This window comes from Bubalus kerabau, chromosome 1, assembly GCF_029407905.1.
Source record: "Bubalus kerabau isolate K-KA32 ecotype Philippines breed swamp buffalo chromosome 1, PCC_UOA_SB_1v2, whole genome shotgun sequence".
NCBI lineage: Eukaryota > Metazoa > Chordata > Mammalia > Artiodactyla > Bovidae > Bubalus > Bubalus kerabau.
The window spans coordinates 168,166,724-168,189,585 of record NC_073624.1 but is presented as its reverse complement, the minus strand read 5'-3'; the positions used below and the strand labels follow the sequence as shown (position 1 = coordinate 168,189,585).

Here is a 22,862-nt window from a genome sequence, read left to right as displayed (position 1 = left end):
GAAGATCCCCTGGAGGAGGAAATGGCAACCTGCTTCTGTATTCTTGCCTGGGAGATCCCATGAACAGAGAAGCCTGGCAGGCTGTAGTCCATGGAGTCACAGAAGAATCAGACATGACGTAGTGATTGAGCACAAGCCCGAGCTCTGCCTTTACACACTTACATTCACAGAAAGACGATGAGGGAGAAAATGTCAAATGATAAATGGGGTAGGATGAAGAGGCAAACTGAGGAGGAGAGGGTGGTCTGCTTGGGGGGTCAGAAGAGGCCGAGAGATGGAGAAATTTCTTTAAGTTTAGGGTCAAGCGGGGACAGTATGGGAAGATATAGGGACCAGGCAAGGCAAACATTCTGGTCCTGAAAATGGAGCAAGGGGGGTTTGGCCAAGGGACAGGAAGTGGTGGGGAGAATGGATCACAGGAAACAGGTGACAAGGTGTTTTTTGATGAGCACGGGAAGGTAACCAGAGGCTGAGCTTCTTGGGCCTGTGGTTTCTGGAGAAATGCTTGTATTTTATTATAACAGCACAGAAGAAAAAAATTCAAATACTTTACTCTTGGAGAAGGATGTGAATAATTTAGATTTTAAAGATCAATCTGGCAGCTGGGAGCCTTTGGGTACCCAGTGGAGGGTCTGGTACCATAGAGAACCCCCTGGCAGACACGTGTCCCATGACTGGAGCTGGTAACTTCACACTGGACACCAGGAACTAAGGCCCGAGCACATGGGTGCTACACCTGCGATCTCCATGATTCTCTGGCAGACCCGGGCTACAGAGGAGCAGACGGAGAGTGGCCAAGGAGGGACTGAAGAAAGAGTGTGGCACAGTCCATGGAGACCAGCGGTCCTTCCCATGCCGCCCTGAAAGCTTCCGTTGCTAGCCTTTGCTCCCGGTCCATGAAGCTGGACAAGGAACTGGCTTTGCTCTTTCACACCTGGAGACATATAGCTTGAGTGACTCTCCCACCTTCACATAAGATGGCCCCCTGGCGAACAGCATCAAACGCTTTGTGCTTTTTATGCGAACGTGTGGATGGGCCCTCTGACTGTGGCAGAGTGGTTGGATGGTCAGGAAGGACGGGGTGCCTTTATAGGGGAATTGTCCTGTGTCCTCTTGCAGGCACTGAGGGTGAATCCCATGTAGGAAAAGATTCTTACTGAAAAGCAAACATTTAAGATGGCGGCCCCAACGCTGCAGTGAGTCCATCGCAAAGCCCTCCGTGACTGACAGCAAGATGCTCGTCCCCACCCACCACGCAGACCAGCGGCCGGAGTGCAAGGAAACTGGCTGGGGGGGTGTTTCTTCCTCAGACATCGGGTGGTAACACGTCTGTGCATGAAGTGACCTTCTGATGGTTGCAGACCTTCTGCCAACTAGGAGAGGGCTTGCTACCCCAAAGCAGAGCCAGTTGGGCCCCAGGTAGTTTGAGACCCACAACTTAGAAAGGACAGAATAGGGGTTGAAGACCTTGAAGGGGCTCAGGCCTGACTGGGACCAAAATTACCTTGTTTCCGTCACATCTTATAGAAAACTAGAAGTGAGTAGTTTTCTATCATTGCCCCCCTTACTGTACTCACCATTGATAAGTTATGAATGCATTTATAATAATTATATGAGAATTAGCTCTGTGTTTTGAGGACTTGCTGCGTGCTTATTGTGCTAAATGTTGAAAATATATTATTTCAGTTATCCCCACAGAGAACTGAAAGGGTTCTGCCAATGACAAGGTTGTTTTTCAGAGAGGTTAAGTGACTTCTCTGAGGTCATACAGACCTGGACAGGAGCCCAGGTCTGCCTAACCCCAAGGAGATCTATAGCCTCTGAACTTGATGCAGACCGTGAAATTAGTGTAGAGTGAAGTTATAACATTCTCTTTCCAGAGTGTGAATTGAGTTGTTCCTGGCAAATCCTTTTGCACCTTCATAATTTGCTGAATTAAAATCTTCCCCTGGGTATCCTTTGCACAGATGCAGGGACCTGGGTCAGCTCTGTGTCCCCCTGGGGATGGAAACCTAGGCCCAGGGTGAGCCAGGTCCGGGAGCAGTTGACGCTGCAGCACGCTGAATGCTGCTTTCCTGATTCTTCTCTTTGCTGTTCACTTTCACTGTAGAAGTAACATGGGCTTGTTGTAAGAAATGCAAACATCATGGGAAAATATAACCTGAAAATGTGAAAGTGAGTGTAGCAGTTAGGGTCCCAGCAAAGAAGAGACGGCACACTCCAGTTAGCGTCAGCTCAGAAGAGTTTATTAAAGGAACTAGTTACAAAGGTGCAGGCAGGACATGGAGTCACCTCCCCGGAGAGGGGGCGGGGGAGCGGTCAGTCACCGGATACGAATCAGGGAGGAACCCTGGACAGAGGGTCAGAGTTCCAAACTTCATCAGCAGAAGCAGGAGCAGGGCAGGGGCAGGGGGCGCGGAATGACTTGGCTCAAGGCTCCAGGGAACAAACCTCCGTCGTCCTCAGCTCCCACTGGTGACGGCGACAGTAGTCCCGGCCGGGTCGGTTCCCAGGGCAGAGGTCAGGCCCGAGAGAGTGGGGCTGGGTCTGCAAGGTGACAGGAGATATTCCAAACAGTCCCCCAGAACCCCAGCCTGTAACGTAACCTCTGCTGGCAGTGGAGTCTCTGAAGACCATTGTAGAAACTAAGTCCTCAAGACATGCACTAAACCTGGATTGTTCCTCCCACATCTCACTTAGCCCTTAAGCTCTGCCGGGCACTGGGTGAGTGAGGAGCAGTCTGCCTTATACACGCCGAGAATCCTACTAACAGAGTGAGAGACACACAAATTAATGAGGAGAAGAGATATAAGAGACACCACCCTTATGGCAGAAAGTGAAGACGAACTAAAAAGCCTCTTGACGAAAGTGAAGGAGGAGAGTGAAAAAGTTGGCTTAAAGCTCAACATTCAGAAAACTAAGATCATGGCATCTGGTCCCATCACTTCATGGGAAATAGATGGGGAAACAGTGGAAACAGTGTCAGACTTTATTTTGGCGGGCTCCAAAATCTCTGCAGATGGTGATTGCAACCATGAAATTAAAAGACACTTATTCCTTGGAAGGAAAGTTATGACCAAACTAGATAGCATATTCAAAAGCAGAGACATTACTCTGCCAACAAAGGTCTGTCTAGTCAAGGCTATGGCTTTTCCAGTGGTTATGTATGGATGTGAAAGTTGGACTGTGAAGAAAGCTGAGCAGAGAAGAATTGATGCTTTTGAACTGTGGTGTTGGAGAAGACTCTTGAGAGTCCCTTGGACTGCAAGGTGATCCAACCAGTCCATTCTAAAGGAGATCAATCCTGGGTGTTCATTGGAAGGACTGATGCTAAAGCTGAAACTCCAATACTTTGGCCACCTTATGTGAAGAGTTAACTCACTAGAAAAGACCCTAATTCTGGGAGGGATTTGGGGGCAGGAGGAGAAGGGGATGACAGAGGATGAGATGGTTGGATGGCATCACCGAATTGATGGACATGAGTTTGGGTGAACTCCAAGAATTGGTAATGGACAGGGAGGCCTGGTGTGCTGCAGTTCACAGGGTCACAGAGTCGGACATGACTGAGCGACTGAACTGAACTGAACTGAAGAGAAGCAGCCACACGGAGGCTGGGTCCCTGGTGACAGGCTGACGTGTGGAGGAGGAGGATGTCCAGGGCTTAAGGCAGCAAATGGTCAGGGCACCTGCTTCAGTGAGGCTCCTGGACCGGTCTGCCTCTGCATCCTGACACCCCTCCCAACTCCACGTGCGCTGAAAGCTTCCTGTGCAGCCTCAGAGCAGGTGTAACGAGCCTGGGGATCCCAGGGGCTGCAGGAAGCTATTAGAGAATCTGATTTAGCTTTCAGACAATCCCTGCAGCTTTGTCTTTTCTACAAGGCTGAGTATCCCAAGTCCAGAGTCCAGGTCCACTGTCGTCCTGTGTCCTGGGCCTGCAACATCACAGCTTCTGATGTTAGAGATGCACCTGTTTAGGTGCCACCCAGGCCTGTTGAGTCAGAAGCTCTGCGCTGCAGCCAAGAAACGTGTCCTAAGAGGCCCTCTGCTCACCTCTCAAACTTGAGCACCTCTGGTCTAGGGCAGCGATTTCCCCACTGTGAGGGTCCCCACAGAGCAAAACATACTGCCACATGGACCCCAGCCCCAGTCTCTGATTTTGTTGGTCACAGTCTGGGAACCCTAACGGAGCCCCTCGCCTGGGCCTTCCCCCGCGAGGCCTCTGCTGTCTCTAGACTGCCTAGCTCTTTGCATCTCTATATTACTTTTACTAAATCTTCCTCTTGGATTTCCCTTCTCTCTGTCTATATTTTTTTTTTTCCATCTAATCACTGAAAATGAGTTAGGGTGATAATCTTCTTTCCAAACATTTACTGAGACAAAAAAATAAATAAATAAATAAATAAGTGCCTCAACAAGATGGATTATTGTGAGCAAAACCTCTGTCTGGGGATTTTGCACAAATATGTTAAAAATAGTATGTTCCATTTTTCCTAATGCTTCAGCCTATAGCCTTGGGGACTTACTGTGTTCCATATGAAACCTGCCAAATGATTTTTTTTAAATAAAATGAATACTATGGCTTATGTTAATATAGTAACATGCATTGCAAATGTAACCACATGAAAGTGTTTAGAGAAATATTAACTTGGCACATTATTCAAATTATGTCAAATTGACCAAAGCAAAGCCCTCAGGCCATGTGAGCAACAGCAAAAAAAAAAAAGTACTGCTTTGTAAATAGTTAACAGGTGACAGACAGTTTTGCTGCCTTCCTTCTTGGGATAGTAGATCAGGCTTTGGCCAAAGAGCAGATAAACAAACTTGGACTTGGCTGCATGATGGGAGGAAACTTCCAGAGAGACAAGAATGAAGACTAGCAGCTGCCCTCAGAGGGCGTCCTAGCAGGGTCAGCTGGGGGTGGTGTGAGGAGAGAGTCTGGTGGAGCTGGCAAGCAGAGGCGGGACAGACCCCAGACAGACACACAGACAGGTGAGCCTGGGGTGAAGATGGTGCGGGGATCGCCTGGGGTGAAGATGGTGCGGAGACCTGTGGGCTGTGCGGGAAGCTGGGTGGAGCAGAAATGGCGCTCAGGGCGGCCTCAGGTGGAGGGGCAGTGCAGTTCAGTTCAGACGCTCAGTCGTGCCCGACTATTTTTGACCCATTAACTGCAGTACGCCAGACCTCCCTATACATCACCAACTCCCAGAGCTTGCTCAGACTCACGTCCATTGAATTGATGATGCCATCCAACCATCTCATCCTCTGTTGTCCCCTGCTCTTCCTGCCTTCTATCTTTCCCAGCATCAGAGTCTTTTCTAATGAGTCACTTCTTTGCATCAGGTGGCTGAGTATTGAAGCTTCAGCTTCGGCATCAGTCCTTCCAATGAATATTCAGGACTGATTTCCTTTAGGATGGACTAGTTGGATCTCCTTGCAGTTCAAGGGACTCTCAAGAGTCTTCTCCAACACCACAGTTCAAAAGCATCCTTTTTTCAGCACTCAGCTTTCTTTATAGTCCAACTCTCACATCCATACATGACTACTGGAAAAACCATAGCTTTGGCTAGACGGACCTTTGTTGGCAAAGTATTGTCTCTGCTTTTTAATATGCTGTCTAGGTTGGTCACAGCTTTTCTTCCAAGGAGCAAGCGTCTTTTAGTGTCATGGCTGCAAGCCCTGTCCGCAGTGATTTTGGAGCCCAAGAAAATAAAGTCTCTCACTGTTTCCATTGTTTCCCCATCTATTTGCCATGAAGTGATGGGACCAAATGCCATGATCTTAGTGTGGAGTTGGGTTTTTTAAATGAATTAATTTATTTTAATTGGGGGCTGATTACTTTACAATACTGTACTGGTTTTTGCCATACACTGACATGAATCAGCCACGGGTATACACGTGTCCCCCCATCCTGAACCCCTCTCCCTCCTGCCTCCCCATCTCATCCCTCTAGGTTGTCCCAATGCACCGGCTTTCAGTACCTGTTTCATGGTTTGAACTTGAACTGGCCATCTATTTCATGTATGGTAATATACAAGTTTCAATGCTATTCTCTCAAATCATCCCACCCTTGCCTTCTCCCACAGAGTCCAAAAGTCTGTTTTTTACATCTGTGTCTCTTTTGTTGTCTTGCATATAGGGTCATCGTTACCATCATTCTAACTTCCATATATATGCGTTAGTATACTGTATTGGTGTTTTTCTTTCTGGCTTACTTCACTCTGTATAATAGGCTCCAGTTTCATCCACCTCATTAGAATTGATTCATTCTATTCTTTTTAATGGCGGAGTAATACTCCATTGTATATATGTACCACAGCTTTCTTATCCATTCATCTGCTGATGGACATCTAGGTTGCTTCCATGTCTTGGCTATTATGAACAGTGCTGCGATGAACATTGGGGTACACGTGTCTCTTTCCCTTCTGGTTTCCTCAGTGTGTATGCCCAGCAGTGGAATTGCTGGGTCATGGTGCAGTTCTATTTTTATTAGTTTTGTAAGGAATCTCCACACTGTTCTCCATAGTGGCTGTACTAGTTTGCATTCCCACCAACAGTGTAAGAGGGTTCCCTTTTCTCCACATCCTCTCCAGCATTTATTTCTTGTAGACTTTTGGATAGCAGCCATTCTGACTGACAAGAGATGGTACCTCATTGTGGTTTTGATTTGCATTTCTCTGATAATGAGTGATGTTGAGCATCTTTAAGTGTGTTTTTGTTAGCCATCTGTATGTCTTCTTTGGAGAAATGTCTGTTTAGTTCTTTGGCCCATTTTTTGATTGGGTCTTTTATGTTTCTGGTATTGAGCTGCATGAGCTGCTTGTATATTTTGAAGATCAATTCTTTGTCAGTTGTTTTGTTTGCTATTATTTTCTCCCATTCTGAAGGCTATCTTTTCACCTTGCTTATAGTTTCCTTTGCTTTGCAAAAGCTTTTAAGTTTAATTAGGTCTCATTTGTTTATTTTTGCTTTTTTCCCATTACTCTGGAAGGTGGGTCATTAGAGGATCTTGCTATGATTTATGTCAGAGGGTGTTCTATGTTTTCCTCTAGGAGTTTTATAGTTTATGGTCTTACATTTAGATCTTTAATCCATTTTGAGTTTATTTTTATGTATGGTGTTAGAAAGTGTTCTAGTTTCATTCTTTTACAGGTAATTGACTAGTTTTCCCAGCATGAATGTGGAGTTTTAAGTCAGCTTTTTCTCTCACCTTTATCAAGAGGCTCTTTAGTTTCTCTTCACTTTCTGCCTTAAGGGTGATGTCATCTGCCTATCTGAGGTTATTGATATTTATCCTGGAAATCTTGATTCCAGCTTGTGCTTCATCTAGCCTGGCATTTGCATGATGTACTCTGTATATAAGTTAAATAAGCAGGGTGACAATATACTGCTTGATGTACTCCTTTTCCTATTTGGAACAAGTCTGTTGTTCCATGTCCAGTTCTAACTGTTGCTCTTGGCCTGCATATAGATTTTTCAGGAGGCAGGTCAGGTGGTCTGGTATTCCCATCTCTTTAAGACTTTTCCACAGTTTGTTGTGATCCACACAGTCAAAGGCTTTAGCATAGTCAATGAAGCAGAAGTAGATGTTTTTCTAGAATTATCTTTCATTTTCTATGATCCAACAGATGTTGGCAATTTTACTGAGCACATAGGGAACCCCAAAGCAAGGTGAAGCTGATCTTTTGCTCCAGCAGGTAACACGTTCCTACCTTTGAGCTACTTCTCACTCTTCTGTGAGGAAAGACAGTTGAATCCAAAACCCAAAAATGTTCAAGACCGTTGCAAAGGTTATCCTCACATTGTTTAAAACTGAATGTTTAATAATATTACTTTATAAATCATGTTTTTCTTCCATCCATTTCAATTTTTGTTTGGTTTTTCTCTTCAGGCTCATCTTAATTCACTGCATATCTTTTCTTACTATGGATGAACTCCTTGGCCCACGTCCAGGGAATCAGCGAGGCTCTTTGTTTCTCTTTCTGGATGGGAAATACAAAGTTCTGAGAACCTGCCTTCCCTTGTCCTAAGCATTAGGGACATACCCAAAGAGCCACAGATTAGGCCAGAGCTGCTCCTAGTCTGGTCCTGACTCATCCAGGTTGGGTTTGACTGGGTCCCTGAGATGCGATTTCTCATAAGTATTTTTAGTTCCTGCCACAATTCCAAGCCCAAACCTGCCAAAGATGCCTTTTTCTGTCTTGTTTTGTTCCAGTTTGATGCTGAATTGTGTGAACATGTGAGAGAAAAACAATGGGACCGGCGCATGTCACTGCTGGAAACTTTACACTCTGTTCCACTTCGATCTGATTCTTATAGAAAAGCCCACAATGTGTGTTGGGAGAAGAGGAGATTCAAGTCATTTTCAAGTTGCCTTGGGCATCCTGCTAAGCAACCCCTGAGTGGGGACCAGGTTGTGTGGTGGGTGGTTTAGGTTGAGGGAACCAGACAGAGGGCTCTATCTGTCTTATTTTACTTGAGAAACTTATTTAAATTTTTTTAAAAAATCTTTTGCTCAGGAGGCCATCTGGGTGCACTGAAAAGGATTTATCTGTCTTTGTTACATTGGCATGAGATGGTGCCAGGGACCCCTGGCAGGACAATTGGGATGAAGGATGAAAACTGGAAATTTGAACCCCCAAGAACACGTATTTCAAACTGTGGAGATCTGTGGTTTGTGATCTCTCAGCAAAATTAAGAAATGCTGAAATCCAGATGAAAAAATTTTCAGTTCACAGATAAAGGAGCAAAAATGATTTTCAAACCACACCCTCATCAGCGGCCTTATAATCAGATGGGCCCCGCATGTGCTGAGATGTCACAGGTACCTTCTAGGTCCAGCCCAGACCACGACTGTCCCAACCCTTCCGGAGGTGCCAGTCAGGGAGCTGCAGCCAGTGGCAATTGCATAACCTCAGGTGTTTCTGTTTAAATATTCTGTTCAACAAATAGTTAACATTTCGCGCAATGAGTGAGTGGTGGCCCCAAGATGGAGATTGAGCAGTGGGAAATTTCCATGAAACTGGCAGTTGCTGGTGACTCTTGGTGATGAACCCAGGGGAACAGGGGCCAAAGCCCTGTGCATAGGAAATCTTGGAGAACTGAGCTAGGACCTGGGGTCCCTGAGTATGGGTCTGAGACTGCAGACAGAGAGCAGCATGGAGATGAGGAAGGGAGAAAGGAAGCAACGGGCTGAGCCCACGGTGGGTGGACTGTGGGCCTGTGGACCCTAAGGCCAAGGACAGAGCCTGAACATATGAATCTGGAGCAATTCCTGAACAGGGCTGCATGAGAACACCCTGCCCTGGGTACTTCAAAGAGCCCAGCAGGAGCATACTGGAGACAGGCCCGAGGAAAAAGCTGAAGTGGGGGGCTTCAGCCCGTTATCCCAGCCTGGTCTTCTGCAAAGGAACAACCTCAGCACAGACAGCTGGGAGACAAATACCACCAAGAGCGCCTGGCACTTCACTAAAACACAGGTTTGTTACAAATGGAGGACAGAGGAGACATCTCTGAAAAATGAAAGAGCCTCATGATGGCGGGTTTGAGGGGCAGAGCTAGGCAAGTGAACCCCTACTCAGCACTGCACTCTGTGGAACCCGACATATCAAGCTGCAAAACCCCAACTCGAGCCTGCATACCCCTACCATGCAGAGATGGGACGGATCTGGTCCTCCTCTGCTACTGATCCTGAGTGCTCCTTCCTCCTGGGTATGTCAGGTCAAATGAGGTCCCTGATCCAGAGCAGCCAGCCCTGAGTCTGGCACCTAATCAGCACATGGATAACATTAGCTGGCATCCATTCTGTCTTTATATTGATATTCCTGTTATTCTTTATCAGCCTCTGTCCTGGCTCTTGGAGGAGGAAATGGCAACACACTCCAGCATTCTTGCCTGGAGAATCACATGGACAGAGGAGCCTGGCGGGTTATAGTCCATGGGGTCACCAAGAGTCGGACACAACTGAGCGACTAAACAACAATAGCCCTGGCTCCCTCCATGCCAACTGCTCAGGGCAAGGTCTAACTCTTCATTTAACGCAAGAATGCATGTCTTTCACCCACGGTCCTGAGCTCATGGCCACACGTGGCTGGGTGGGGGCAAGTCAGTCACAGGCTCACGTGCAGCAGACACTTCTGCATACCTCACGTGTGCAGCCCCCGTGAGGGTCACAGCACCCAGCCCAGTGGATGGTGGAGGAGTGTCCAGTGCCTTTTAGGCTCAGAGTGACTCCCTCCTGTCACCATAGCCCCTCCCCATCCCAACACCTCCCTTCCTTCCCTCCACGGCTTATGGTTACTTCTGAGACACGCAGGGCAAAGGACTAACTGGTGACGCGCATGTGCAGTAAAACATGTAGAGACTCAAGGTTCTGCTACACACACGGCTTAGGAAAGTGCTGAACTTGACTTTTCTCATATGCAAAAGAGGAACATCACCTCCCTTGCAGTGACCACCTGTTAGCATGTATTGTGTGTTGGGCACGAGGAAGGATTCAGTGAATGTTAGGTCTGTACCTTTCCCTGTGCTAAGGCGCCAGCCCTGCCCACCTCCGGGGCAATCCAGGGCAGTCCCTTTACCCTACTCTGTGAGCTCCAGACGAGGAACCACAGACAAGGAGATCAGGGCTCGGGGAGGTACACAGGCTTCCCTGGGTCCCCAGTGCAGTCTGTGGCAGGAGGGCATTCACTATGGGTCCAGTGATTCTTCAAACTTCTGTGGATTCTGATCTCTCCCCTTCCTAGGCCGCTGCCCTGTCTTGAACCTGGCCTCTGGGGAGAAAGGGGAGCCCAACACTGGGCCAGGGAGCCACCTGCCCCAGAAAGCAGCTCTGGTTTGAATGAACAGAGATGAAGGCCAGGGGAGGACATGGGACAGGGACCTGAGTCTTGTTCAGCTTTTCTGAAGGGCGAGGAGGAGACAGAGGAGAAAAGGGCTGGGAGAAGCAGGAGTGAGCTTAGCAGAGTTCACAAGCTCATTCACTCTTTGATAATGTATCATTCAAGCTGGGACGTTATGAGAGAGAAAGGACCCTGCTGGCGATTCTGTTGGGATGACAGGCTGGTGCTGGCGCTGTTTGGGCAGATGAAAAGAACTCTGAAAGGGCATCTTCATAGCATCACTCATGTCCGTGATTGACCAGGGGATGTCCCCTTTGACTTCCCTCTTTGGGAATCTTTGAATTCAGACCCTCTCCTTTCTGGGACCCAGACTCCAGGTTCTCGCTCCTTGTGTCTTCCCGAGTGCAGACCAGGCTTTCGGAGGTGAGTTGGGGGCTCCATGAGCCTCACTCTTTTGGAACTGGACTCCCCGGAAAGGTTTAATGACAGGATCTGGCTCCTGTCCTCCCGCTACCTGAGAACATGGGCCACGAAAGTACCTTGTGAGTTAGGACTGATTTGGTTATAAAAGCCTACAGCTCTTTGCTGCTGCTGCTAAGTCACTTCAGTCGTGTCTGACACTGTGTGACCCCATAGATGGCAGCCCATGAGGCTCCCCCGTCCCTGGGATTCTCCAGGCAAGAACACTGGAGTGGGTTGCCATGTCCTTCTCCAATGCATGAAAGTGAAAAGTGAAAGTGAAGTCGCTCAGTCGTGTCCGACTCTTAGTGACCCCATGGACTGCAGCCCACCAAGCTCCTCCATCCATGGGATTTTCCAGGCAAGAGGACTGGAGTGGGGTGCCATTGCCTTCTTTAAGAAAGGAAAAAAAAAGAGTAGCTATTTGATGTATACCGTTACTGTCAATGTATCCTGATTTTAGAAACATAAGGTTTTGTTTTTTTTTGTTTTGTTTTGTTTTTTAACTCTTATTAAATCAAGAGACTCTCCTGCTATCCTCTAACTTCTTTCCTTGTACTCAGGGAGGCTGAGACCCATTAGCCACTGGGTTTTATGTGCACAGGACCAGTAAGTATACTTGTGACCACCATCTGCAAGAAAAATTGCATTTGACATTGTGAAACACACAACACACATACGTGCAAATTGTTCTTCTCTTTAGTAAGTGTGATGTACGCCTGCTTGTGTTTTCCAATTTATCTTTTTTTTTTCCATTTGCTGCTATTTCCTTTTTAAAATCGCTATTTCTGCAGGCTGCACTGACATTACAGCCACCATTTCTTCCAAATGGCTTCTCATTTGAGATCTGAAAATACCCCGGAATCATACAGGGCAGAACTGGATCTGAAGCCCAGTAGCCTCTGCCCACCGCCTCCTGCCTGGGGCTCCTCTCTGCAGATGGCAAGGATGGCTTGTCTGAAGCCAAACAGCCCAGAATCCGATCAGGCCTCCCCGAGTCCCAACTCTGCGACACAAAGGCCCGTGCTTGGCTCTGGTGCCTTGTCCATCAAGCGTGAGAGGGCTGGTCTCCCGCAGGACGGTTGAGAGGATAAGAAGATTGTGTCTAGAATCAATTGTGCCAGGGCCCTTGCTGGCGCAGGCTGCCCTGGAAACAGCAGGACGGACAGCGCCTGAGCAAGGCGCCGGTTTGTTCCCACTGGGAGCTCTGTCCTGCCCACATGAGCAAACATGTGGTGAATGCATCAACCTCCAGGTCCCCCTCGGCCACCTGGGCAAGCGATCTCTCAGTGGGAGAACTGGAAAGAGCTGGTCTCTCGCAGGCCTTGTTCCCAGGTGCCAAGGCCCCGGCATGGCTCTGGGGGTTCCCACAGCAGTCGGAAGGACGGTCACCTCCCCCAAAGCTCAGGAATGCCCAGAATGGTTGTTTCCTCACGGCCCTACAAGCCCCCATGACCCAGGCTGATGTTCCCACGTTCAGGAAAATGCCTAAGAAGAGGCCAGGACAAGGTGAGAACCCCATGGCTGCATCTGGGGCCTATTAGACTGACCAAGACCGGTCTCTCCTTCTGGGGACTTCCACAGCTGCAATGCAGGGCTTGGCTGGGCTCAGGGGGGCTGAACACTGGGTGCCAACCTTCCCAAGTCCTCGGCCACTGGCCTCACCTCCTCCACAGAGGGTCGGCCATCCCGCCTAGATCTGGCTGCTGGCATCTGCCTTGAGGCCAAGCCAGCAGCATCCAGCTGCTGCCAGGAGAGGCACTGGGACCCCTATAGGTGAGTCAGGGAATCCCAGTGGTCATGGAGCTCAGACCTCCTCCAGTCTCTGCAGAAGGACATCTTGTGTCCATCTGCAGAAGGACACAGCCTCATTTCTCTGGAGCTGATCCCTGATGATTGTCCTTTTCTGCTCAGTATTTCGGGAATCACACTCTTCTAAGGGCCTGGCTGTGTCCTAAGGTGTGGCCAGCCACCCACGGCCTATGATGAAGCACCAGCAGCAGAGATCTCATCCCTGGGGACACACACTGACCGTGACCCAGGGAGTGCGTGCTGGTCCCTACAGTGGGGAGGAGGGAGGGCCTCTGAGGAGAGGGGTGACTCCTTAGTCTGGACTCACAGGGAATGAACCCCTATAGTTGGTCATGTGGTGGAGATTCTGGGGGAAGGAGGACTCTAGAGAAGAGACAGTGTGTGTGAGCATATGCAGACATTAGAGTGAGATAAATTTGGGTCCAGATCATGACTTACCAGTGTGGCCTCAGGTGCACAAATGAATGCACAGTCTTGTGAGCATTGCTGTCTTTATTTTAGAGATGAACAAAGAAAGGGTCCAATGTGTTAGCATCTTGTTGATTTATCAGGCAGTCAGTCTAAAAATGTTTCTTGAGTACCTTCTATGGACCAGCCACAAAGAACAAACAGTGAGTGAAAGAGGCCAGGCCCCTCTCCTCCTGTGTGGCTGTATTACTCCTCTCCTTCGGGGGACGGTCAGCAAGCAAGTGGACAGGGAAGGTGGCACAGGGGATGGGAACACGCAGGATACGGTGGCCAGGGCACATGCAGGTGACGGGCTGCTATGCAGGGTCGGGGGTCTGCAAAGCCATTTCTGACAAGGTGATGGCAATCAGAGATGGAAGGAAAGGAGGGGTAAACCCTTTGATTTCTAGGCAGAGACCACCGAGCACAGAAGTCCTCTACAGGGGCAGCCCTGGCCTATTCAAAGTCAGAAAGGCCGGTGTGGCTGGGCTACAGACGGGCAAGTTCCGAGGGGACAGGGGCCGCAGGTGTAAACCTCTGTTGACCACTGGAGGACCTCGGTGGGCTGACATGGCAGGGCATGACGGTCAGCCACTTTTGCTGCTGTGAGAGGAAGCCACAGGACATGACAATGAGCCAGCTAGTGGCCTGGTGTAGGCGGTTCAGACAGGAGATGGCTGTGGCTTGGATCAAAATGGGAGCATGAGGGGTGTCTGGGCTTTGGATGTATTTTGAAGGTAACTAATTGGGTTTGTTAATGTTCAGCTGAGGGCTGTGAAATAATACAATAAATCAAAGATAACTAAAAGGTTTTGGCCCGAGCCATGGGAAGACCAGGGGTTGTTATTTGCATAAACGAGGATGGCAAGTAGGGGGAAAGTGGGAATTGGGAATTTTGTTTTGCATATGGTGCATTTCAGAGGAGGACATAGGAGTCTGGGAGAGAGATCCCTGGATTCCTTAGCCCTGGGCAGAATAAGCTCCCATTTCTAACTCACAGCAGGACACCACATGGGCTCACAGTGGCAGTCCTCAGGGCTCAGTAGATCATCCCCTCCCTGAGATCGGGAGAGAAATAATCTACCTCTCTCAAGTCTCGGCTTCACCAGCACTGCTTCTGGGGAATCCTTGGTGGTGCTCTAAGCTTCCCTGATCCCTGGATGAATCCTGACCTACACTTACCATGCTTTATGAAAATGCGCACTTCATTGCAAGTCATCCCCCCCACCCCTGACTGTAGGTTCCGTGAAGTCAGGGGACAAGCCGGCTTGCTCCCCGCAGTACTCACACCGCCTGGTAATGAGCCTGACCTGGCAGTTGCTGGCTAAAGAGGGCCACCGGTTGTGTAAAACATGGTGGGCCATGGGCTTTTCTTTTTAATGCAACATCATTCTGAAGAGTCAATATCATCTGCGGGATGAACCCAGGGGTTAGTTTGTGGGTCCCTCCCTGGTGGTGGAGCATTCCGGACCAGCCCTGCACAGGCCCCAAGGCACCAACAACACAGACCCAAAAGGCTTTTCCCCATCAGTTGGCTAAGAGGGAGAAACTCAACTTTTAAGATCGCTTTCAGCTCCGGCTGGTATCCAAGCTTTGCTCAGAGTCTAAGCAGAGGCAGGCAGGATCTCATCCCAACCCTGTAGACCCCAGGGAGCATCAGGGCGAGAGGGGGAGCAGGATGGCTTCCATGCACACCAGCCCAGTCTGATCCATGCAAGTGTGGGTGATGCTAAGCTCCAGACTTATGTGGGGAGGCTGAGACTCAGGCAAGGGTCTCAAATCACAGAGTGAGCAGAGAAGACCAGGATTCAAGAACTGGCCTGTCCCAGGACCCCACGGTGCCACTTGACATGGCCTCAAATCCTTCCTTCTTCCTCCAGCCCATCTGCAACTTGGTAACCGTATCACAGTCACTCTATAAATGACCGTACCGAGCACAGGGGTGACAGTCACATGTGGGCCTACGGGCAGGAGAGTCTGGAGCACAGAACACTCTGGACTCCAGATTTCGGGGGCCTTTGTGCTGACCTCTCCTTTCCAGCATGGTTGAGAGAAGGTGGTGGAAAGTGTGGAAGGCTGACAGCCCTCTGTGTGGACAGAACCCAGTTTATCTGTCGGGCTCTCTCCCTGTTCTCAGTGTCCAGGCCAGTGCTGGCTGAATCAGCATCTGGCATCCATCAGGGGCCCTGGAGCAGGACAGAAAGTAAGAAAGTGCTGGGTGTTTGGCCCTGCCATCTGGGACAGAGGCTCTGCTGCCTTCTACTAAGCCTGAGAAACACAGAGTGGAGGTTTCCCTCCCCATCGCTGATACGCAAACACTCAAGCCCTTACACAAAACTATCCTTTGGGAGTAGAGGGCTGACTGGCCTTAAAGAAGGGCTTCTAGCAAAACCAAGTGCATTCAGGGAAGAGGGAGTGCCTTCCCCCCCTGCTAAGGATGCAGACTAAAGGATGAAAGTCTGCCCCCCAATTCTTGCCTATGATGAGTGTTATTACTATGGCTTGTTTTCCACCAACTGTTGCAGCAAGGATAATACAACCCCTCCTTGTGTTGGGTCTGAGGAAGAAAAACCAAGTCTGGAGAGTTCCACATGGTAACACTAATTTCAAACCGTTGGCTGCTACATTTGAGTACATGTCTTTATTAGGAAAATTATAAGTGCATATACATCTTTTCATTGATATGATTTCAAAGTAGAAATTGTTTCTCAAAAGGAGTTGTTACTTGTTTTGTTTTGTTTTTTTTAAAAAAAAGCACACTGCATACAGGAAGCTGCCTTCTCCGGGACCATTTTCACATTTTGTGGGAGATGCCATTTAAACAATACAAAATACAGTATTTATCACATTTAACACTGAACCCATCACTGCTCAGAGACTGAGAGTCCAGCGAGGTTGCAGGATTACAATCTATGGGATTTTTCAACTTGGCAATGTCAGTGGTCTCCTTAGGGGACATGAAGGTTTTTCTAAGGGATATTTCCAAGGGATGGGAAATTTCCCAGCGAAGATGCATAGAGGGATCAGGACCCCACAATTCTCAGCCAGCTACAAAAGGGTGTACCACCGGGGAAAGGCGATAAACTCCCAGTGAGAGGTCTCCTAGTGATTACACCAGGCAGCAGTCAGAAAAGGAAGGTCAGACTGGGTCCAGTGACAGGCTTAAGTTCTCTGGACTTCACACGGGGGAGCCACAACCTTCTGTTACTCAGGCCCTCTCCTCAAAGCTGGCCCTCCTCTTTCTGGAGGACCAGCAGATAAGCAGAGGGCCCCTCCTGAGCCTCGCTGGGGTCTTAGCACCTGGCCGGAGTGGGGCAAAGAGCAGTGCAAACAACACGAGGCACAGATTCAGATTCCAGCACGCAGCACACCTGTGAGCTCAGCCACCCCAGTCTTCCCTGCCCGGCCCCGATGCAAAGGCTGGTGGTGGAGGACCACCCTGGAGGTTGCACAGAGCACAAGGGAAGGTCAGGTAGGGGCAGCACTGGACCAGGAGGAACAGCTGGGTACTCCCTAATCAAAGCGATGCACAGGATTTGTATTTTGAAAGCAAAAGGGGATCAAGAGAGTCTTTTCCTGTGCAAATGGACTATTTAAATGCATATTTGCTTTAGCTGGGCAGTCTCCACTTAGGAGCGACTGCAAGGAGAGGAATTGTCACACAAATAATTTTCCAGGCAGTTTCTCCTCTTATCTATTTCCCCCCCAACAGGGGAGAAACAAAAATTATTCTTTATTTAACTGCAGTCAAGATTTATTTAGGGCCATGTTAATTTTCTAAGAGAAAGAGATTTAATGGTTCTGGTTCATGGGTTCCAGGGGAAGATGCTTCTAAATTTTCCATGAGATTTTAAAATACCTTGAATTACTTAAAAAATGATTCTCCCACTGATAATTCGGTCATTTAATGTATAATTCAGGAGCCCTGTAGTGACAAGTTAATTTCAGAAGGGGGTTTTGAAACCAGTTCTGTATCCCTTGTAACTATTAAAGGCCCCTCCATACTCTATTTAATCAGTATAACAAAGCTGGTTTGACAATGTGAATTTTTGTTTGGTTGATGGATTTGCCATATACCGTGAAGATCTAATTTAAAGGAATATTTATGGAAATGCCTAACACATGTTACTGATAACTCAAAGATTATTAAATCTGAGAACACCTACAATTCAAGATTATTTTACAACTATATACTTTCTGCATGTTATTTACAGTTCCTGTCAATTGATACATTTCCTGGTTTTGCCCTTCTTTTTTTTCTCTACTTTCTTAACTTAAAAAACCTTACTGGGAACTTTAACCAGAGAGGAAAAGTATTAGTGAGACCAAATGAAAAGCAAAACCAGCAAAAACCGTTCAAGTGCCTACCTTTCCAGAAAGTGAAAGTTTTAACTGTTTAATGCAACCCTACAAACTGCTCTCAGCAAAGGGAAACATGCTAAATGTCAGGATTTGTGAGCTACTTTCCTAAGCAGCAGAGGAATGCCCTGCTGGACATCCTGTAAGCGCAAAAAGACAGCGGCAGCAGAGAGGGTCCAGGGGCCACTGTGCAAGGTAACCGATGATGGACTCACCGAATGGGGGAGAAGGAGGTTAGATTTTAATTGGGAAGGAATCCTCATGTTCAGCTTTGATTATTTTATGGGTCAGGCTTTCAAAACCAAAAAAAGTTGAAAAAAGTTTTTTGTTATTCCCCAAACAACGCTGACACCACAGTGAGAAGATCCTCTGTGGTTCTGAGATACCAACAGTTACAGAAGCCCTGACGGTCTGCATCCTGAGGTCCATACTGCTGCAAACTGAGTTCCCTTGGGCTCTGTTGATACAACCAGGGGTTTGTGATCATGGGGAAATCAAGGTCCAAACGGATCACAGCCCTAATCAGGAACCTGGTCAAAGGCCCCAAGGGGCACATCCTCACGCAGCCTTTGCATTCGAGGAACTGACAGCGCATGCACCAAGGACATTGGCTTTGAACAAAAACACAGGATTGGACGCTGGACAGTATTCCAAACAAGACATAGATGTGCACAGTGATTTCAGGACCAGGTAACACGAGACATTTTTGGGTTGCTTCTTGGTGCCCAGTTTAAAGTAAAGCTTTTGTCTTGAGAGAGTCCTTTTCCGGGGTCACGGAGACAGTCTTGGATACACATGATGATGGATGAGAGAGAGAATGATGAGAAGGACGTGATGGGATGTAGAGGAGAGCACGGGATGAAGGGTGCATCTCACCCTGCCCTGGCCTCACACTCCTGCCTGCTCAGCTCAGGGAAGCCCTGCGGTGCTCACCAAAAAGGCCCACCCCTGCTCTCGCCCCAGAGAAGCGTGAGCCTCCTGCCTGGCCCCCTAGAACCTGCCTCCCCCACCACTCGCACAGGGCAGCCTTCACTAGAATCTGCCCAGGCTGGTTGCTGCGAACCCCTCCTGGTGGCTCTCCACCCTGGACATGGTGATGTGGGCAAGTCTCCCTCCCTCTGGGGTTCTGGGGTTCCAGCCTGCACGGCTCAGGAACCTCTGGCCAGATAAGGGGTTCTGTGGGAAAGATACAACAAAGCAGGTAATAGAATGGTCTTAATCTAAGTTCCTATCTGTTACCAGTGACATTGGATAATCAAACTAAATGAGAAATAAACACCATATATTCTGCTACATAATCAAATGGTGAAGTAAGGCAAACTGTGCGAGACAAGGCCCTTGGAAATGCACTCAGCCCTGCCTGGGTGCAGGGGGTGACTACAAGCCCTTCCTAACACTGGTTTCAGACCTGGGCTCCTACTGTAAGGCTTCCTCAGGCGTCTGACCCAACCTGCGCCTTTCACATCTTGAACCTCCTGTTGACAAGAACAGAGGGAGACACCATTAAGGCGGGTTCCCGCAGTGGCGGGGCAGCACACTTGAGACGCCGAGACCCGCTCCAGCCGAGGACCCCCCTGTTGATTTCCAAATCGCTGCGGTACTTCTCCCTTCCGAGACCCTGAGCGAGGAGACTGAAGTGAGAGGGACAGATGGCAGAGGCGAGGGACGGATGGAAGGCGGGAAGAGGAGAGGGCAGGTGGGCACAGCAAGCACAGGGCGAAAGGACGAACGAGGGCATGGCACAGCGGTCACACGACAGGACGAGGCACGCTGCCTTAACCCAGCACAGGCATCAGCCCGGGTCGCAAAGCACCCAGCCCCAGGACCTCTGGGCGGGCGCGGCGCGTTCGTCCTGGAGCTCGGAGCCCCTGCAGCCGGGCCGCGCGGGGACTGCGCATGCGCACCTGGTTGCAGGGGCCTGAGCGCCGCCTAGTTACGGTTCAACCCACAATGGAATGGAGGTCCGGCTCTTCGGCTCTTCCACGGTGACCCTGTTTTCAGTGCGGCTGGGGCTGTGCCCGCTGGTCAGATACAGTGTGGCCCCAGGGCCAGTGGGGTAATCTAAGGGCAGATGGAGGCTTGCCTGTGTTTCTTGATGGGGCAGGGGGCAACTCGCTCAGCTTGGGCTGCCCCCGGGATGGGTGGCAGGTGCTGTCTTCCCGAGCACTGCAGAAAGCAGTTTGCCACCTCAGGGAAGCAACAGCTTGACCCACAGTTGCTACAGGACAAACAGCTCTCCCAGAACAGACCTCTTTGGCACAGAGATCCTGTTCCTGAGGTGTGAAGAAGGGAGCACGGAGACACGTGTCCGGCCCGCTTTTTCAGACACTTGTACAGGAGTGCTACCCTGGCCGAGGTCTCGCAAATCACTGCTGCTGGCTTCCACAGAAAGGACTGCAACCCTAGGCAGTCCAGAGGCCTTCAGAGGCACCGAGCGCAGGACGAGGTAGATGGGAACCCACACACCCGGAAGCAGGCCTGCCAATTCCCCCGCCCCCTGCAAGAGGGGTACAGGCCGGGGGGATTCGCCAGATACAAGGGATGCAGTGGGAAGTAAAAAGTCCTTGGCCGCAGCGCCCTAAGGGGTACAGTCCTCCAGTGGGCAAAGTGAAAGTGAAAGTGAAGTCGTGTCCGACTCCTCGCGACCCCATAGACTGTAGCCTACCAGCTCCCCCGTCCATGGGATTTTCCAGGCAAGAGGACTGGAGTGGGTTGCCATTTCCTTCTCCAGAGGATCTTCCCGACCCAGGGATCGAACCCAGGTCTCCTGCATTGTAGGCAGATGCTTTACCGTCTGAGCCACGACTAAGTCTTACGCCGTAAAACAAGAGGAGCTCACAATGCTCTGTGACCCAGGTGACAGGCAGGGACCCTGAGCTTCTTCGCTTGAAATCCATGTGCTCCATCCGTCACCCATGTCATCTTTCTGGTTCTGTGTACTGAAATCATGATCAGGGGTCTGGGATGCAGGGTGCATGGGTGTCCATGTGTGATGGGGGGTGGGGAAAATAGTATATGTATTCAAGGGTTCCCTTTCCAAAGCATCACTGAAATCAGTCTTTTTCTCCCCTGGGATCCCTCCTCCTCCCAGTCCAAATTAGAGACTTGGGAAGAAATCTCAGCTATAAATCTGTGTGTGTATACCTGTTGGACTGGGGGCTGGTGAACGAGGACTGAGACAGCTGTGTCCCGGAACCTAATCACTCAAGGTCAGGCAGAAGCGGGGGAGGGGACGCACTAGGAGTCCCCAGAGCTACAGGCCCTTCACACAACTCCTCTGCATCAGGGACTCTGGACCGTTGCAAGAATCTACAAAGCGAATTAACTGCCCTGCAAAGAGGCTCCCTGAGAAGCATTTCCACAGCTGCTCTCTGGAAATTCAGAGCTGCCAGCCATTTTCCCCACATAGTCGGAGGAAACCCACCTGAGCTTGAAGGTAAAGCCACTCACACAGTCCCAGGCCCAGGAGAAAAGTCCCGCCTCACGTGGCAGAGTGGTGGAGGACCAGGCAAGGCACTCGGGGCAAGGTTTCAGTTATCACCTGCAAATGTCATGACCGCAGCCAGCTCTCTCCTCCACAAAGGCAGGGACGCCCCAGGCAGGGGCCAAACAAGAAGGCATAAGGCACATGCCTCTCGCTGGCTGTCTTCAGATGCCCCTGCTGGGCTAGCAGACTGCTCTGTGCAGAGTTCAGGTGGCCACATGCTGCCCTCAGACAGGAATGCAGATTGTAAGAGTGTGGAGCTGTGTCAGCTCTGAGCGATCCTGACCATGGGCCTTCCAAGAGAGGGAGTGGAGGGCTAGGTGGGAGGCTCATCAGCCCAGGGTGATGCTGGAGAGAGACGCTGGGTCACTCTAGATGGAGCCCTGAGCCATTCTAGAGTCCAGGCTGTTCTAGATGGAGTCCTGAGCACACAGGCTCTGCATCACAGACCCCAACCCCCATCTCTGCACAACTACTTTCTTCTTAACTTAGCAGACCAGGAAGGGCCCTGAAAAGCACACAAATACAGGAGCCAGTGTGGCCACAGAGGCGGCAAAGCACTGCTCCCCCATGGAAGTCTGAAAGCCTGCCCCGGGAGGCAGGGGGGTCTGCCCTGGAGGAGGCTGAGAGCAAATTTACAAAGCGCCGGGAGCAGAGTGCACTGCGGTCCATCTCGAAGTGGCAGATAACTAGTTTTTCCTTTTCTGAGCAGCCTTTCTCTTCTTCTGTCGCTTCTTTTTTCCTATCTTTTCTTTTTTCCCCACTTTTTCTTCTCTGCTCCCCCTTAGATAAAATTAGTAGAACCATTAATAATGTTCAAATAAACAAGAGTACATGTCAGTCTGTGCAATATTTAAAACTGGCCCGTGTATGTGTTTAACCCTGTCTTTACTCTTAGGCCTGGAGGCCCCTGGGCAAAATACTGTCTGTCAGTATTTCATTAAACTAAGTCAGATATTTTCCCCAATTCCAAAAAAAATATTACACGGGCTTCCAGAACACCGATATTTGTGAACTGGTTATAGCCATGGTCCATTGGCCAGCTTGACCCTGGTTCCCGCTATTGCCTGAGGCTTCTAACAGGGACCAGGGCTTGATATCTGTAAGGGTGGGAAGGCAGGCCCAGGGCCAGACTGTGTCAACCCAACCTGCTCTCCTAGGGCTTCTTCACATCTCAATGCAGAGCTGAACTCCCTGCTTTATCTTAAACATCTCTGCATTTCAAATCAAATAAAGAAGGCTGGAGGAGCAAGGTTTAAATGACCATCCAGGAGAAAAAAGAAGGCAGCCAGATCCCACCTTCTTTCTGGATGCCCGTGGACACCCCTGGAAATGACTGGGATTGTTCTGGAGAGCAAGGGAGAGAGCTGGTTAGCAGGATTTTATTAGAGCGACCTTATTAGAGCGATTGGCTCTTGACTGTCACATTAACATGATTCAAGCTGAATGGTATTTAATGATTT

General features: G+C 49.5%; 1 protein-coding gene across 3 annotated transcripts in view; it reads right to left on the bottom strand.

Annotated features, from left to right (window-relative positions):
- Nucleotides 1-2,252: 2,252 nt before the first annotated feature.
- The window catches only part of CXCL12 (C-X-C motif chemokine ligand 12), a 28,900-nt gene continuing 8,290 nt past the window's right edge, over nucleotides 2,253-22,862 (bottom strand). Inside the window, exon 4 of one of the 3 annotated variants that reach the window (XM_055538962.1) lies at nucleotides 2,253-2,547. In XM_055538962.1, coding sequence (XP_055394937.1) covers nucleotides 2,463-2,547 — 85 coding nt within the window. In that variant the 3' untranslated portion in view covers nucleotides 2,253-2,462. Of the gene's footprint in view, nucleotides 2,548-16,185; nucleotides 22,183-22,862 lie in introns of those variants that run through there. The other 2 variants (XM_055538961.1, XM_055538965.1) reach the window with 2 other exon arrangements.